At 40.1% G+C, this 14,895-nt stretch overlaps 1 protein-coding gene across 1 annotated transcript in view; it reads right to left on the minus strand.

Moving 5' to 3' along the window:
* PHLPP1 (PH domain and leucine rich repeat protein phosphatase 1) overlaps positions 1-14,895 on the minus strand; it is a 141,554-nt gene that overhangs the window by 16,362 nt on the left and 110,297 nt on the right. Inside the window, exons 8-11 of the mRNA XM_032117033.1 lie at positions 14,768-14,828; positions 12,805-12,900; positions 8,874-9,029; positions 306-506 (exon numbers count right to left, since the gene is read on the minus strand). Of these exons, the coding sequence (XP_031972924.1) occupies positions 306-506; positions 8,874-9,029; positions 12,805-12,900; positions 14,768-14,828 (514 nt within the window). The remainder of the gene's footprint in view (positions 1-305; positions 507-8,873; positions 9,030-12,804; positions 12,901-14,767; positions 14,829-14,895) is intronic.

The following is a 14,895-nucleotide window of genomic DNA, read 5'->3' on the forward strand; positions in this document are numbered from 1 at the left end:
AAACAGAAGATCTCCTTGCTTTACTTCCAAAAGCATAGAGTGACCCTGCTGAATTAGTCCAGCTGGAAAGAGTTTCAAGCACCACGAAAACTCACCAAGTAACCAGCATCACTCACTTGTCTGTACTGCAAGAGAGGGTAGCACTGTGCAGGAGGGCGTAAGTGGGGGAATCCACCCACTGCCATACCACTACACTCAAAATGCAGCCTCTGCCACCCATTCCTGTGCAATTCAGTTCTCACTGTGAAAATACTTCATGATGCCCACCCACCCATAGACCAGAGGCAGTGAAACGAGTTCCTTACCTTGCAGGGAAGCTCTGTAGGCGATTGTAAGCCATGTGCAAGATTTTCAGGTGTGGGTGGCCTGTTAACAAGGGTACACATTTATCTGTGAGGTTGTTATTGGTCAAATACAACTCCTGCAAGATGCTATGGGTTTCTTCAGAAAGGGTGGCTGGAGGAAGCATTTCCAGTTTGTTGGCAGAGGCATTAAGAAATCTCAGGCTGCAAAGAGAAGTTACATAAGGGAGTTCAGTCAAACATCCTGCAGGTTTTGTCTAGAAGCATAAATAAAAATCTCCATTTTTAAGAGTTAACTTAAGATGGTCATAAGGCAAAGGTCAAAAGCAACAAGTCCACAACAGACAGAAAGACCAAAAGTCTAGCATTATATGAGCAAAACTTCTGATCATATTTTTAAATGACCACATTTGTCAGAACAAAAAATCAGCAAAAGAAGTACGTCAAAGTGCCTCTATCCTGTTATCAAGACCTTGGTATCTCCAATATTATTACAGTCGTACCTACAGGTAAGAGCAGTAACAAACCACATCATTTCCATACTCATTACACATAAAAATGAGTTCTGTATTCATCATCAACGAACCATGAGAATTGCCTTTCAAGTGACTAAACAAGTCAATGGTTAAAAAAAAGCCAGCCAGCCAATTTTTCAGTATTTTAAATACGGTCTAAGGTGCAGACAGTATTTTGTTTAAACCTGCAGGCCTGAGAGCAACTACAAAATATGAAAAGTACTCTTTGAATATTTGGATAAAAAAAGATTCATCAATCACAATAAAAACCAAAACCTGAGTCCAAGCACTAATTTACGTTTTAGATTTTAAAGAGAGACCGTGCTAGAAGCAAATTCAATTTAAAAAGTTATATCCTTGCTTGCTGATGTGTGCAGCAAGAGAGCCTTATCTCTGTGTTGTTTTTCTGAGTGCCTTTCCCCTATTCCCCAACACAGCAGAACATCATGTTTTTGCAGTCCCACTACTGCAAGGAACAACAACTGAAGAAGCACAGAAATGAAGCTATTATTTCTCCCCCAAAGGCCTTTTCCAGCATGGGAACAAGACCTCCTGAGGAATAGGCACTGCCCATTCCTGCCAGCGAAGTTCTGTGGGCAGAGGATTCATGTTTGTTAGGGGAGTTTGGTGATCACAGCAGTACTGTAGGTATCTTGAGGGCTAGAACTCACACCAGCAATTTCAAACAAATGGAAAAATAAGACTATTTATCCTTTGGTAACCAACTCTGGCATGACCATGCCTTTTCAACAGATACAGGAGCTCTCTTCCTTCCTCCTGTTTCTAGAAAAAACTGCCTTGGAGCAATGCAGAAGTGTGTGCTTGCCAGTCTGCAGCGACTGCATTCAGACAAGGCTGTCCTGCTCCTACCAACTAATGGGAACGGGCAGCTGCAGCGGGCAAAGCTGCATTTGAGAAACAAGACTCATAAATGTGCTGTCTCAAGCCTGCAAAGCCAGTGATCAGGACACAAAAGGTAGGTGCATTCCTGCCATCCATCTTAAGAGAAAGTGATAAAATATTGATGGTTGTTCCCATGCACGCAGGAGTCCACACTGACCTTTAAAGTCTATTAATGAATGAAGTGGATTTGCAGGAATAGCAGCTGGTTCAAACTTGCTCGGCAGTAAGTAAGGGTCAGACATGCTACAGGAGTCACGTGGAATGCCAAAGGATTAAAAAAACCCCACTATTTCCATTAGAAACAAAAATCTCTCAGCACTGCACAGAACTGAAACTAGGTTAGCTGTTTTACACAGACAGAGGAGTCCACTTCAGAGAAACACAGTTTAATCCTCAGGCTCATTCATTATTCACGAGGGTGCTAAAAATCCAGACGAAGGGAAGAGAGGAAGGATTAGTACAGAGAAGGAAATAAGCAGCTGAAAGGGTTTTTTTAATTTATTTATTCTAAAAAGATGCTCAATTTCACCCTTTAGCTACAACCTAAAAATATACTAAGCTCATTCAAAGCTGGATGATTAAACTGAAGCATACCATGTCAACAGATCCTGTGCTTAATTAAACACCAGCAAGTATACCTATTACTAAAGTACAGACAGTTACTACTTTGCAACTTCAATCTAATGTGTATGGTAGTCTTCCCTCTCCACAAAATAAAGGCACTTTGATTAACATTAAAGCCACAGTATTTATTGTACCATTCATTGTACAAAATGTTCATCTTCAGCTCAAGCTGGAAAGGCTTAAGTAACAATCAGGCTTAAGGCTGCTGGGAAAAGAGAGCTTTCACAGCAATACGATGGGGATAAGGAGGTGACAGCAAAACACACCCTGAGAAAGATGATGTTCTTCTGAAGAAGAACCTGTATCTTAGTTTTGTTCTTGCAACCTGCATGAGAACAACCTGGAGTGTTTCACAGGTACCAGCAACCAAAGAGGTAATTTAGACAGCATCATAGCTGATGGCTGTGAAGTCTGATCAAGCACAGCTAGCCCAAAGTACAACTAAAAGCTTCAATTAAGAAAAGGTATATTACTCTGATACAGTTGAAATTAATACAGTGTACTATACTGAAGCCACTTTAAATTCAAAAGAAAAATTAATCGAACATTCTTCTGTTTTTAATAAACTTTCACCACTGGTGAAATATAACAAGAGATTTCAGTTTGTTCCCTCACTGATATTAAAAGTGAATAGAATCTGTGTGTTCCTATCAGAAATAAGTTTTGATGCCTGTATTTTCCAGCGGGGAAGGGAGAGAGGAGAGTTGATGCTCTGCACACACACACCTTTCCCTCCACCCTGACCTTTTGCCAAATCTTCCAGGGAGTGATACAACGACACTGGAAATAAATCCCCATCATCCTAAACTACAGGTTAGTGCTTTGCTGTGAATGAAATTTAGGTGACTACCAAAAATCTTGCCAACAGCCTAGAACAGGAACCCTGTGGTAGCAGGGTGAATCACCTTGAACAACTGACAGCCATGATCAGAATAGTCACACACTCATCTCTGTCTGTAGTTGACATAATTAGAATTAAATTAGCTTTTGGAAATGAGCGTGTTGCTTGCTTACATGTTTTTAGACCAGCTGTTACATTAAAATGGCAAAACCATTCTGACATAGTAATTCTTTCAAGATATTGTCTAGATTTAAAAATAAAAATGAAATAAAAAATATTCTTTGGGCAGAGAACAGAATGAGCCATCAGATTGCTACTGCCAAAGATTTATCAATTCTGTGCTATATCTTATGTTAAAAAACAACCCCAAAAAACCCAACAACCAAAAAACCCCAGCAAAACCTAACACTGTAGATCAGGTTTTCCCTCACACTGATTTAACACAGAAGTCCTCCTCCAGGTTATTTCCACTCCCCTATTTCTTCATCCTTGTGCAATGTGCCAGCTGCTACCTTAGAAGGCACTTCTTATAAATGCCCTCCAGAGGAGTGGAAATTTACTTGGGCACAATTGTTCCCATCTCTCTTGTGCATGGACTTAAACTGATACATGTTCCTTGAAGATATCCCACTCATACTGCTTATCAGATGGAAGCAGAATGTCAAGTATTAAAGATCAGTCCAAAATTAATTGCTTCCCTTTGCAATTCCACCCACACACTATACCACAAGCTCATGAAAAAATGTACAGCATCACTACAAAGACCTGAATTCAGCAGCCTGCGCACATACCAGAGTACAATACAGCGAGGAAAGCATGAATTACAAGTACTGAAAGAGCGTTGCAGATGAAGAAAGAAATGAAGGTGCTGGCAAGGAGATGTTTGAATTCTTCAGCTTTGACAAGGTGAGTATTTTGCTCTGGAGTAATAATACAAACAGTGATCTCTGGCTGGAATAAGTCACCTTTGGTTTTTTAGGGTAATTAAGTACAGCCCCTTGCTGGATTTAACTTCTCCAAAAGACAAAATAAGAAAAAAGACTGTCCCAAAGAATAGGCTAGAAACAAGGACAGAGATTTAGTTCAACTAAAAACACCTAATATGCAGTCATATCCATTCCCTATTCATAACCAGAAGATTTTGATCCCAATCTGAACTGCTAAAAGCAGAAGAAGAATATCTTCTATATAGAACTGCAAAAGGTTTGAACTTTGCCTACTAATGCCTACCTCTAGCACACACAAAAGCTGAATACAGACACTTGTGAGAACACAGCACCTCTGAATTCCTCACCACTCTCGGAGGTAGCTTGACAAACTTGCCTCGCTGGGTAAGACACAGCCACCACTGAAAAAATGTAAGTTCTCCAAAAAACTTAGGGATGTTTGACATTAAAAGGAGGAACACAGACAACAGCATTCATTGGTGAAGCAGCAGCAAATCGAAACCACCGTGTTTAGCTTGAAAATACTGATAAGAGTTGGAAGGAACACTGCAGTTGCAAAAAGAGAATATGCAGAGAAATCAAGATCCCCAGTTTGGCCTATGCCCCAAGATCCCCATCAGTATATAGCAATCAAAATACAAAATTTCTTCTTCAGTGCCTTCTGCAGAGATATGCCCTCAATTTCTGATTGCCTAAGACTAAAATAATTTATGATTGTGGTAGCAGGTGTGTGAGGAAGAATCCTGTAAGCTAAGCATGTCTGGGGGGAAAAAGGGGGGAGGGGGGGGAAATGAAAGCTGTTTTGCCAGCCTGTGCAGAAGAGAGTATTTTTTCTTAAAAAATAAATAAATTAATTAAAAGAGGGAAACATTCAAGTGAATCCCCTTCCTGTTGATGGACTGCCAAAAAAACCACTTAACTGCTGCTGTCTCACCAGCTTTTACTTTCTATCTTTAGCTATTTTATTAATTGGGATTTCCCTAGTTTCTGAAGTACCTGCTTGCAAATCCTTAACCTAGCAAAAAAGAGACAAATGCAGCTAAGCATTTCTGCAACACAAGCATGTGCATCAAACACTCAAATAGCATTTGGCATTCATTTGACTTGGTTTCTACCCTCACACTTCCCCTGCATCCAGGACAGGACTAAATCTTTGCATCACACAGAAGCAGCCACAGTGGGTAGAAATGGCAAATATCAAAGAGAAAATTTAACTGGGTCACCTTCCAGAACTCCAGCAAAAATCAAACCCAAAACAAATAAAATAAATTCAAAACAAACAGAAAATCAAATGAGGTAAGAACAGCTGAACAAAGCTAAAAACAAAAATCATGCACACAGAGTCTAGACAAGCTCTGAATAGCTGACATTGGCTTAACCACCACAGCTGGCCACTACCAGACACTGCAAAACAAAGCCCATGGTTTAAGTTGTGCACATCACAGCTACAGATCTTCACCACACAAATGCTTTAAGTAGTCTGGTGGCTGTTTTACAGGTTGATACTGAAAACATTCATTCTAACTGGAAAGGACACTTAGGCAAGAAACAAACCCTTGCCCATCTTGCCACTGTGCTTCCCCATTTTTAACCCTGCCCTGACTACTGTGACTGCTTTTCTGCTGTGGCTGGCTAAAGCTCTTGAATACTCATTCGTCTCATCTGGAGAGCACTTGGTACAACAGTTTCCATGCCATTAAATGGTAGTTTGCTGCAAGCTGCTCAAGGAAGGCAGTAAAAAGTCTGTATGAGAATCAGACAGTGGAAAAGGCATCACAACAGATGCAGCAGAGGATAGAAATGAAAGGCTTCAGGAATGCAGGTGCACAAAAAACGTTCAGGACTCAGTTTGGGAGTTTTCCCCATCAGCTGCAGCACTTGCATGAATTCTCTGTTTTTCCAGCATATGGTAATGAGAAATGAAGAGATTATCTGGCTGCCTCTGTAGCACTCATCTTACCAAGAAAATCCCCGCCCCACAAGAGAAATCCTTGCTAACATGATCAAGATGTGCATACTTTCTGTGCAATAAACAGAACCAAGTTCTGTCTCAGAGAAATGTTTCATAGGCTAATCCTCAATTTCTCATCGACAAACAGTTTAAAACAGAAAATTAATTAAAAAGCAGACCAACAAAATATCCCTAATTATACTCTTCAGCAGAAAATGACACCTTTTCATTGTTTTTTGAAGGATTAAGGCAGAAAATCAATGTTCACAGATTCTTTTATGAAGAGAACTGAGGTTTTTCAGTATTTGGGGTGTGGGGTTTTTTTTTTGGTGAAAGTGATATTCTCTCTTTGTGCACCAGTGCACCGATTTCCTTTCCTTCCTCAGATGTTCTAGATGTCAAAGCCCACCAGTGCTTGTGCTGAAGTTTGCCCAAGGCACTTCACACCCACTTTGTCAAATATTCAGGATTGAGAAAGAGAAAGCGTTTATAATTCACAGCATGAGACTTCATATCCAGACAAGGTATCATCTGTCAGTTGCACAGACTCGAGTACCTTTCAAAAAAACCAAACCAAAACAAACCCTAATCTTTTCAAGGCTGTAAAAGGCAAGTCATTTTATGCAGAGATAGAGGTTCTGTAAGGTAAAGTGATTTGTCCAATATTACACGCTGGGTAGAGACCATGGCACACCACTCAGGAGAACCAGTTCTCTTGGCACGTCTGGCAGTACAGATTGTGCTTCCCAGGGAATGCTTGGAGAAGAGAAGCATTTCACCTTTTTAAAACAAAACAATCTCCTGAACACCTTCCCAGACCCACTTCTGTTGACACTTAGTGCTGGAACCCAAAAGAAGTAAAAGCGATAACTTAGCTGCTGTCAGATGCAAGCATTTGAAAACAAAAGCAAAGAAGTTTCATGTAGGAAATTCCAAACTTAAAACTCTGACATTGTACACTAATATATTAACCTGTACTGCTGTTTTCCTTCAGAGTTCTCATTTTTGCAGCAGCCACAGGAGCACCAGCATGGACAAGCCATGCCATCTTATATCAAGTTAAAGGGTAAGGATCAACAGGGAAAACATTACCCAAGCCAACTGCTTCTACTACCATTACAAGCAAGGGAGGCTGCATTGGTGATGAGATGCCAGAATGGGTAAGCTCTGTTTATCTCCTGTGATCGTGCATGACTTTGTTAAGACCTGTAGAAGACTTAAAAAACACGTGCCTTGTACTGCTCAAAAGCTGCAGAGGAGAAAAAATTCCCAAAGCCTGAATCAGCCATTTAACACTGTTACTCAAAATATTCTTTCAGTCTACCTCTTCTTAGCATATTCCTAGTAAACTTCTGGGAATCTATCCCCAATCCTGGTGTTAGCATGTACTGGTTCATTTTGGCATCACAAAAATCCCCCCAAAACCAAAACCAAACAATTTAAAAAACCCGCAAAACAACCCAAACCAACAAACAAACAAATAAAAAAACCAACAAGAAAACCCCACCAAACCAAACAAAAATAAGGGAAAAGGGAAGAACTGCCTACAGATGAACTGACGAGTTGCAGTACAGAAAAATCAGGTTCTCTCTCTGCCAAAATTGCACTACACTACATCCTAGACCTACAACCTGTTTTTAATACAAGTTTTGCAAAATTATTTCTCTCTTTGCTTTCAAAGATGCCAGGAGCTCTCTGAAACTTACTTAAAGGTTTCTTTCCTTTCCAAGTTAACAGATAGGAATTTCAACTTGGGACAGTTAAAGAGTTTATTTAGAAAGCATCTCAACCACCAACCTAATTTTCCAAGTCAATTCCAGGAAATTTAACCACAGGCCCATGACAGAATTAACAACAGTATGAAAGGAGGGGTTTTGCAATACTCTTAATTGAGAAAAGAGCTCTGCCAGCCAAATCACCCTCCCTTTTGCTTCTGCATCTCTCAAGAAAGCCAGGAGCTATGCATTCCTTTTGTTAGAACTAGGATCAGAAATAAAACCCCACAGCACACAATCTCACTGTCTGTTAAATTATGCATTGAGCACTCAGAAATCCCGTGACTATATGTGGAAGTGAAGAGGTGCAAGGAATGCTGACATCAAGCGGGGCCAGCCCATCCACCATCCTCAGATGATGCTACCAACCTCCTATATTTCAATCACAGGCACTCGAAGGATATGTTCATATCCCGAAAAAATCAAAACCTTGAAGACTCTGATACTAAAGAAATAGCAGCATAAAAACAAGAATCCAGAAAGCAGATTAACTGGTGACACCAGCTAAATTAGTGACAAATATTTGAAAACCATAAAAAAAAATTCAAAAAGCAGGGACAGGGGAATAACTGAATTATTCTGACAGCCTTATGCACAGATTTTGTTTTGTTTGACAGGTATAAATAAGTTCTAGCCTCTGACTGAAGGGGGGAAAAAAAAGCTTTCACACTCCATCAAACAAGCCTAAGAAATATGTATTTAAAGAAACTGCCACTAAACCATTTCAGTGTATGTAGTAGAAAATAGCATGTGCTTAACTCCACAGCTAGATTTCAAGAAGTAGGTGTTCAACAGGAGCTTGGTGGGAAAAAAGAAGCAACCATATAAGGAAACAAAACCAGAATAAAAAGAATGTGTTTTGGTGAGTCGGGCAGACATCTGTTCTTACCACATAAGGCTTGGCAACTTTCAAGTTAGGAGAACCTCAGATTACCTGGTTTAAACCAGGAAGTAACACATAAAGCAAGGTTCATCCCATGCAAGTCAAAAAGATCAAATTTCCTTATAGTTTTACCTGTCTGCTTTCAAAAGCAGGTTAGATGGCAGTTCCAGGAGCTGGTTGTGCTGCACATCCAGGACCTCCACCTGCGTTCGCTCGAGCCGATCTGGGAGCCTTCCTAACATGTTGTGTCCCGCCAGCAGCTTACGCAAGCTACTATTGTAAAACAACCTTAAGAGAAATAAAAAAACACCAAAAATGAGAAAAATTTCAACCAAAGAGTTTCTATGATAATTTAGATATGGTATCATGGTTCATTACAAGAAAGTGATTCAGCTAACTGATTAGCAGACATGGTACTAATTACGCACAGATCCAAGAATGTCTTCCCACTCTCCACCAACTTCTTCAAAAGGTTTGCAGAGACAGGGAAGGAGGTTCACAGATGATTCAGGAGGGAAAGTAGTGACAAAGGGTTATTTTATGGCACTGTATAAAACATGAATATAGAAGCACGACAGCGAAGGAGGTAATTGCTAACAAAGGCTGCAGAAATCTGCACGTGGGATCCCCCTAGCTAATGCAAGCACTTCAGAAGTGGGGGTGAAATCACCAGTCACCCCACAAGCTTTATAGTGCTCTACTCATCATGTGCTGACTCATAATCCAATGCAATTCCCCACCCCCACAATTTTTCTTTTCTGTTAATACCAGACTTACATAAAGCCTCCTTTCCAGTTCTATGGCAAATGAAATTTATCTAATCGGCTTTACTTTCTTGAGCTTTTACAAGCAATAGGTGACCTGGAGTCCCACCCCCCTGCTCCATTTTTTGTGGGGCTGCAGGAGAAGGGGAGAGGAGAAAAATAGCTGTTCTGATCAAACAGTATAGCTAACATTTGCAGGATGAACAATGGAATGAGGGCCATGCACCTAAAGACACCAAAAATGGAGCAAGTCTCAATTTTGAAAGGAAACCACTTTCAGCAAATTAAGAAAAAAAGATTATTCTTCATCTGCCACCTGTCTTATGTCTGCCTTATATGCCTGCTACTGTACTGTTTAATCTGGCGAGCCCATGCAACATGCTGACCTGCTTCAATCAAATACTCTCAAATTACTCAGCATTAAAGCAAAAATCTTCTTCCCTCTGTCACAATGACCCAAATACGCATAACGAGCCTCCCTGCCCCTTCCCTACAATGCATCAGGTCATGGGATTATTGTGCCAAAATCATCAATCAAGTACGCTGAGTATTTTCCCCTTGACAGATACCGTCACTCCCGATATCTGCATGCCAGTGTTAACAGTTATCTCACTTGGCTGGATTGTCTGAGTAATGACCATGGAAACAAGTCAACAGCCAGCCCTATCATTCCAGAAGGCTCAACATGGGGTGAAAAGACTTACCAAAGTGATAAGCCTATCTGTTATGTATTTGTTATTTAACCACTTTTGGCTTACTCTATTTTTACTTGAAGATCTCTGTTACGGATTTGCCTTTATATTCTATTTTTTGAGACTGGCTAGTATTGTCAGCACCAAATACCGGGGTAGAAGGCAAAACTAGTTGACAGCTAAAAAAAATAAATTTCACTGTGAGGTTTTTTTGAGATGGGTGGGGGCAGTGACATTTTAAAATAAAAAAAAGCTCAAATTGTGGCAAAACCCTCAGAGATTTCCTCTTTCCACAATTCAGAACAACTGAGCAAATCTTTGGGGTTTTTTTGTTTTTTTAATTTGCTTTCTCTTATTTTTCAAGTCACACAAGCACTGAAGGAACTAGGCTGCCTGAAAAGAGGTTGAACCACCAGCATTTAACTAAACAAGCTCCTGATGAGCCTGGGACGCCTAGTTCTCAAGCTGGGTGGGGAACCAGGATGCTGGGACTGCTCCTCCATACGGGCAGCTTTCCCACTTGCCCAATTCCCACTGGAAGTTTTGGTGAAGTCAATAAAGGCTAAGGACAAACACATCATTCAGCAGCAGCATCTTCTCAGAAAACACAGTTTGGTGTAAGCATTCTACCAATTCCTTTAGTAAGCAACTGTTCAAGAGAACACAATGCTGAATACAAATAAATCTTTTAAAAAAACAGACAAAAAGGAACAAAAACACATACAAACATCTATTCCCTGATGGCAATAAGGTCATTTTAGCAACTCCTAATTCAAGCATTTCCTTTTTCTTTAGCAACATGATTTTTATGAACTTGTCCTGCATAGCTAAGACCAAGTATCCTTTTTGTCATTTTTCAGTACAGTTAAAGCTAAAACAGTTGCATTACAGTCCAGGGGACATTTTCCCTTTTTCCTTAATCGACACAAATGCTAGTACAGAAACCTCCATCTCAACTGCTTCAACTCTGTCTCTGAGGACTATTTTTCTGTTTCAAGAGGCAAACGCACAGCATCAACTGTAGTTTGTTTAGATCAGATGCAAACTTCACCCTACCAGGAAACTGCTGGCCACTCAAGGCTTGAACATTTGTGTTTAAGTGTTACAAGCAGCCTCCTAGGAGAGCCCTGCTGATTCACTTCACAGGTTTTCTATTCTGTGTAGAAGAAAAAGCACACAGCAGTGCACCTGAACACACTTACTGAGCTTTTACTTGGTTTTACTTGCATTTACTTGATACTCAGGCATGTGGAGCCATTTGCATTAGAGTCCAGACCCAAATTTCCCCTGAAGTTTAATAGATATTCAAAACTTGCCTTTTGAATGGAACAGGACCTTAAAACTGAGCTGACTTATTAGGAGCTAAGCTATCTAGACATATACTACAAAGAAGAACTTTCAAAGATAAGCTGTTTCCTGGGGTTAATGATAAGATGGCAGGACAGACAAGTGGGATGTTGACTGTACCTAATTTCAGCTAATCGTTAATCTTCCAGAGATATCCGGTATGCCCTGATAGTCCTGGCCATTATGAAGTGCAAATGAAAGAAAAATGAACTTTTGCACCCCTACCTTCTGAGTAGGCATAGCTTCACTTTTTTTTGTGTGTGTGAAAAGGATTAATAGTCTGCACATCAGCCTGTCAGTTTGCTTGGTAAATCTCCTCACATCCTCTTCTGCCCGTATTTCTGAAATCTATTCTCTTCCCATTTCTGACACTAAAACGGACAAGTTACACCATCTTACACATTCATCTGACCCAGAAAAAACTATCATTCTTGGTTTCTGATGCTCTTCTGTGCTATACAGCTCCTTAAGGAAAATATTTGTACTTGATGATCCTTGTGGGTCCCTTCCAACTCAGCTTATTCTGTGATTTAGTAGCTCATGATACATGATCATCTTTCACAACATCTCTTTCAAAGTGTACAGAACAACCTAAAATAACAGCTCTCTTCCAGTGAAGGCAGGAATTTCAAAATGCCCAACACCACCACCTAACCAGTATAACTCACTGGAACAGACAGCTGTCTCTAGAACAAATAATAGCAAGACCCATTTGTTATTTAAACTCAACTCTTATTTTTCTTCCTCTACACTTCTCTTCTATTATTTATACTTATGAATTTTAAGTTCAGACTTCTGGAAAAGAGATCATCTTGGAAGTGAAGGCAATTGCTCTTCTTGCAGGAGTTTACTTGCTTGATGAGGTTTTTACCTTCTTTAAACCCTTTTTCACTCAAACAGGGCTGTGAACTGGAGTCTCCAAGCATCACTGAAACTAAGTTACAAGTGCTGGATCTCTAAACTGTCATGTAAAGTTATGGCTGTAAATATTTAATATTCAGTATTAAAAATGAAGGGCTTTCCTGAACAGCCACATGAACAGCTTCGAAGTTCAAAGGCACTACTTTCTCTGCACGAAAGTAAAAGAAGAAAGGCTGGGTGGAAGCTTGAGGCATGATGACACCCCACAAGGTAAAAGTAAAATCAAACAAAAGATAAAACAGCCCTGACAGTCACTGGAACAAACGAAACACTGAGTCAGCAATTATTTTAGAATTGTTTATCCTGTTCCACCTTGGGCAACTGGTCTGCAAGACTTACCGGGCAGGCAGCTCACGTATCTGATTGTGGCCAACATCCAACACTTCCAGTTTCCTGCTGTCACACACCCACTCAGGCAGGTTTTCCAGGTGATTTCTATGAATAAAGAACACAAAGAGGTGTAACTAAACAATAATTGAGATGTAAAGGCTATTAAGAATACAGCCTCAAGAGAGATACAGATACCTGCAGGAAACAATTCTGCTACATAGCATGCTTCCTGTGAGATTGTATCATCCCTCCTTCTGCAAGGGCACTACCAGTGCAGTCAGATCGTGAGTGAGGGGGCAAGAAAGCTAACAGCAGTGCTATCCCCACTACATGTGCAGTCACTAAGAAAGTGGAAAAAAAATGCTTCTAAATTTTCAGGGGAATATTAAGAGTATCAGAGTACCAAAGCTGAAATCTCTCCATGGAGAAGAAAATTTCTGAGATGCTCCTTGGAAGATATCACTCCCTACACAGTTGAAATATCTCTTCGATCCCTCAAATTCAGTCCATTCTTTAGCTACCTCACTGAATAGAGCAAAAAATTTTTGTGTTTATCTTTCAAGCCAACTGTTTTGCTTCTCTCGCATTTGTCTTCACAGCAACTAACCCTTCTGGAAGCTAATGTCTTGGAGGCAAGGTTTTCCAAATACTGCACCGAAAACGTGCAAATAGGCACTGTGGGGCACTCCTGCATCCTGCCTTAAAGACAAAAATTAGCAGCACAGGATACATGGAGGAAATTGTGTGCATATGCATTCACATAATGACTACTTCAGTCAGAATACACAAATGCAAAACTGGGCATCAGATGATAGTCAGGCACTCACAGACCTGAAGTTCAGGAATAGGATGCCTACAAAGCATGAATATCAATCAGTCATGTACTCATATCCTTTAGTTTATTCCTGCAACAGTCCTCAATCAAAATATGCAATAGCAACCCAACCCCTCTTCTCAGATAGCTTCCTTTCTGATCTCAAACTGACTTCCCAAATTCCAAGTGAGCCAAAAAGCTAATGACATCCTACCCACTTAGTTCCAATGCCATCACTGAAATGAAGCACAAAAAGGGTTGCGTGATCAAAAGCATGCACTCTGCACCAATTTCATTAACAAATAAATGGAGAACAGAGCTTTACAAAGATCACTTTTCAATAAATCACTTATTTAGTTACACCAGTGTGTTACAATTAGGTGCACAGTGTGAGTAGCTCAGGGCTGATGAAACTTTCAAGCTGATGGCTGCTAGCCCAGGTTAGCTCACTAATTGTTATGATCACCCTCAACAGCATGAGTGCTTTAAGCATGTTTTTTAATGAATGAGATTATCGCTTCAAATGCAGATGAGTAATTTCTTAAATAAGACAGCCATTAAGCACATGTATAAATGTTTTCCTGATTCATTCCTGGAACTGTAAAACAAACTAAAACACCTCCTTTTCCATTTCTTCCCTTATTCCACCTTCCTCATTAAGGTGAAATTTACGTATGCATTCAAATGGAAACTGCAGACATCCCTGCAACAGCCAGGGCTGCAGAGAACTACGAGGAGCTGCAGGAGCTGCCAAAGTGATGAGTAAACTATCAAACCATCACCTACGCTGGGCTTACGATGCAGACACATCCAGAAAGTAACTTCTGTACAAGTCGCAGATTGGTGTGCATTTGAATCACCATGTTCTAACTCCGTAAGACAGGAAATCTTTAAATCATGGAAACTCTAACTATAAAGGAATACAAATTTTGCTCTGGGCAGTAATTAAAACAAAAAAATGTAAATTTATAAAAGGGAAACAGGAAAGAATTGACCAACAGAAAAAAAAGCATCCGCTAACTCTGAAAATTAGTCTTTTCTTACCCCAAGGTCCAATTCCTACCCCCACTCCCACCCAGCAAGATGCCAGTGAATGTCACTGTTCTATAAGTCTCTTTGATTTATATTTCACAGGTCCAAGAAAAAACATATTCTTACCTAGAAATATCCATGTAAGTCAGGTAATTAGGAACTGGATACACATCAAGGTGAACAAGTTCTAGGGGAAAAAAAAAAAATATATATATAGCAAGAAAAGTGGTGATAAAGATTTGCACTTAAATGAC

The sequence above is a fragment of the Corvus moneduloides genome, chromosome 1 (assembly GCF_009650955.1).
Source record: "Corvus moneduloides isolate bCorMon1 chromosome 1, bCorMon1.pri, whole genome shotgun sequence".
In the NCBI taxonomy this organism is placed as follows: domain Eukaryota; kingdom Metazoa; phylum Chordata; class Aves; order Passeriformes; family Corvidae; genus Corvus; species Corvus moneduloides.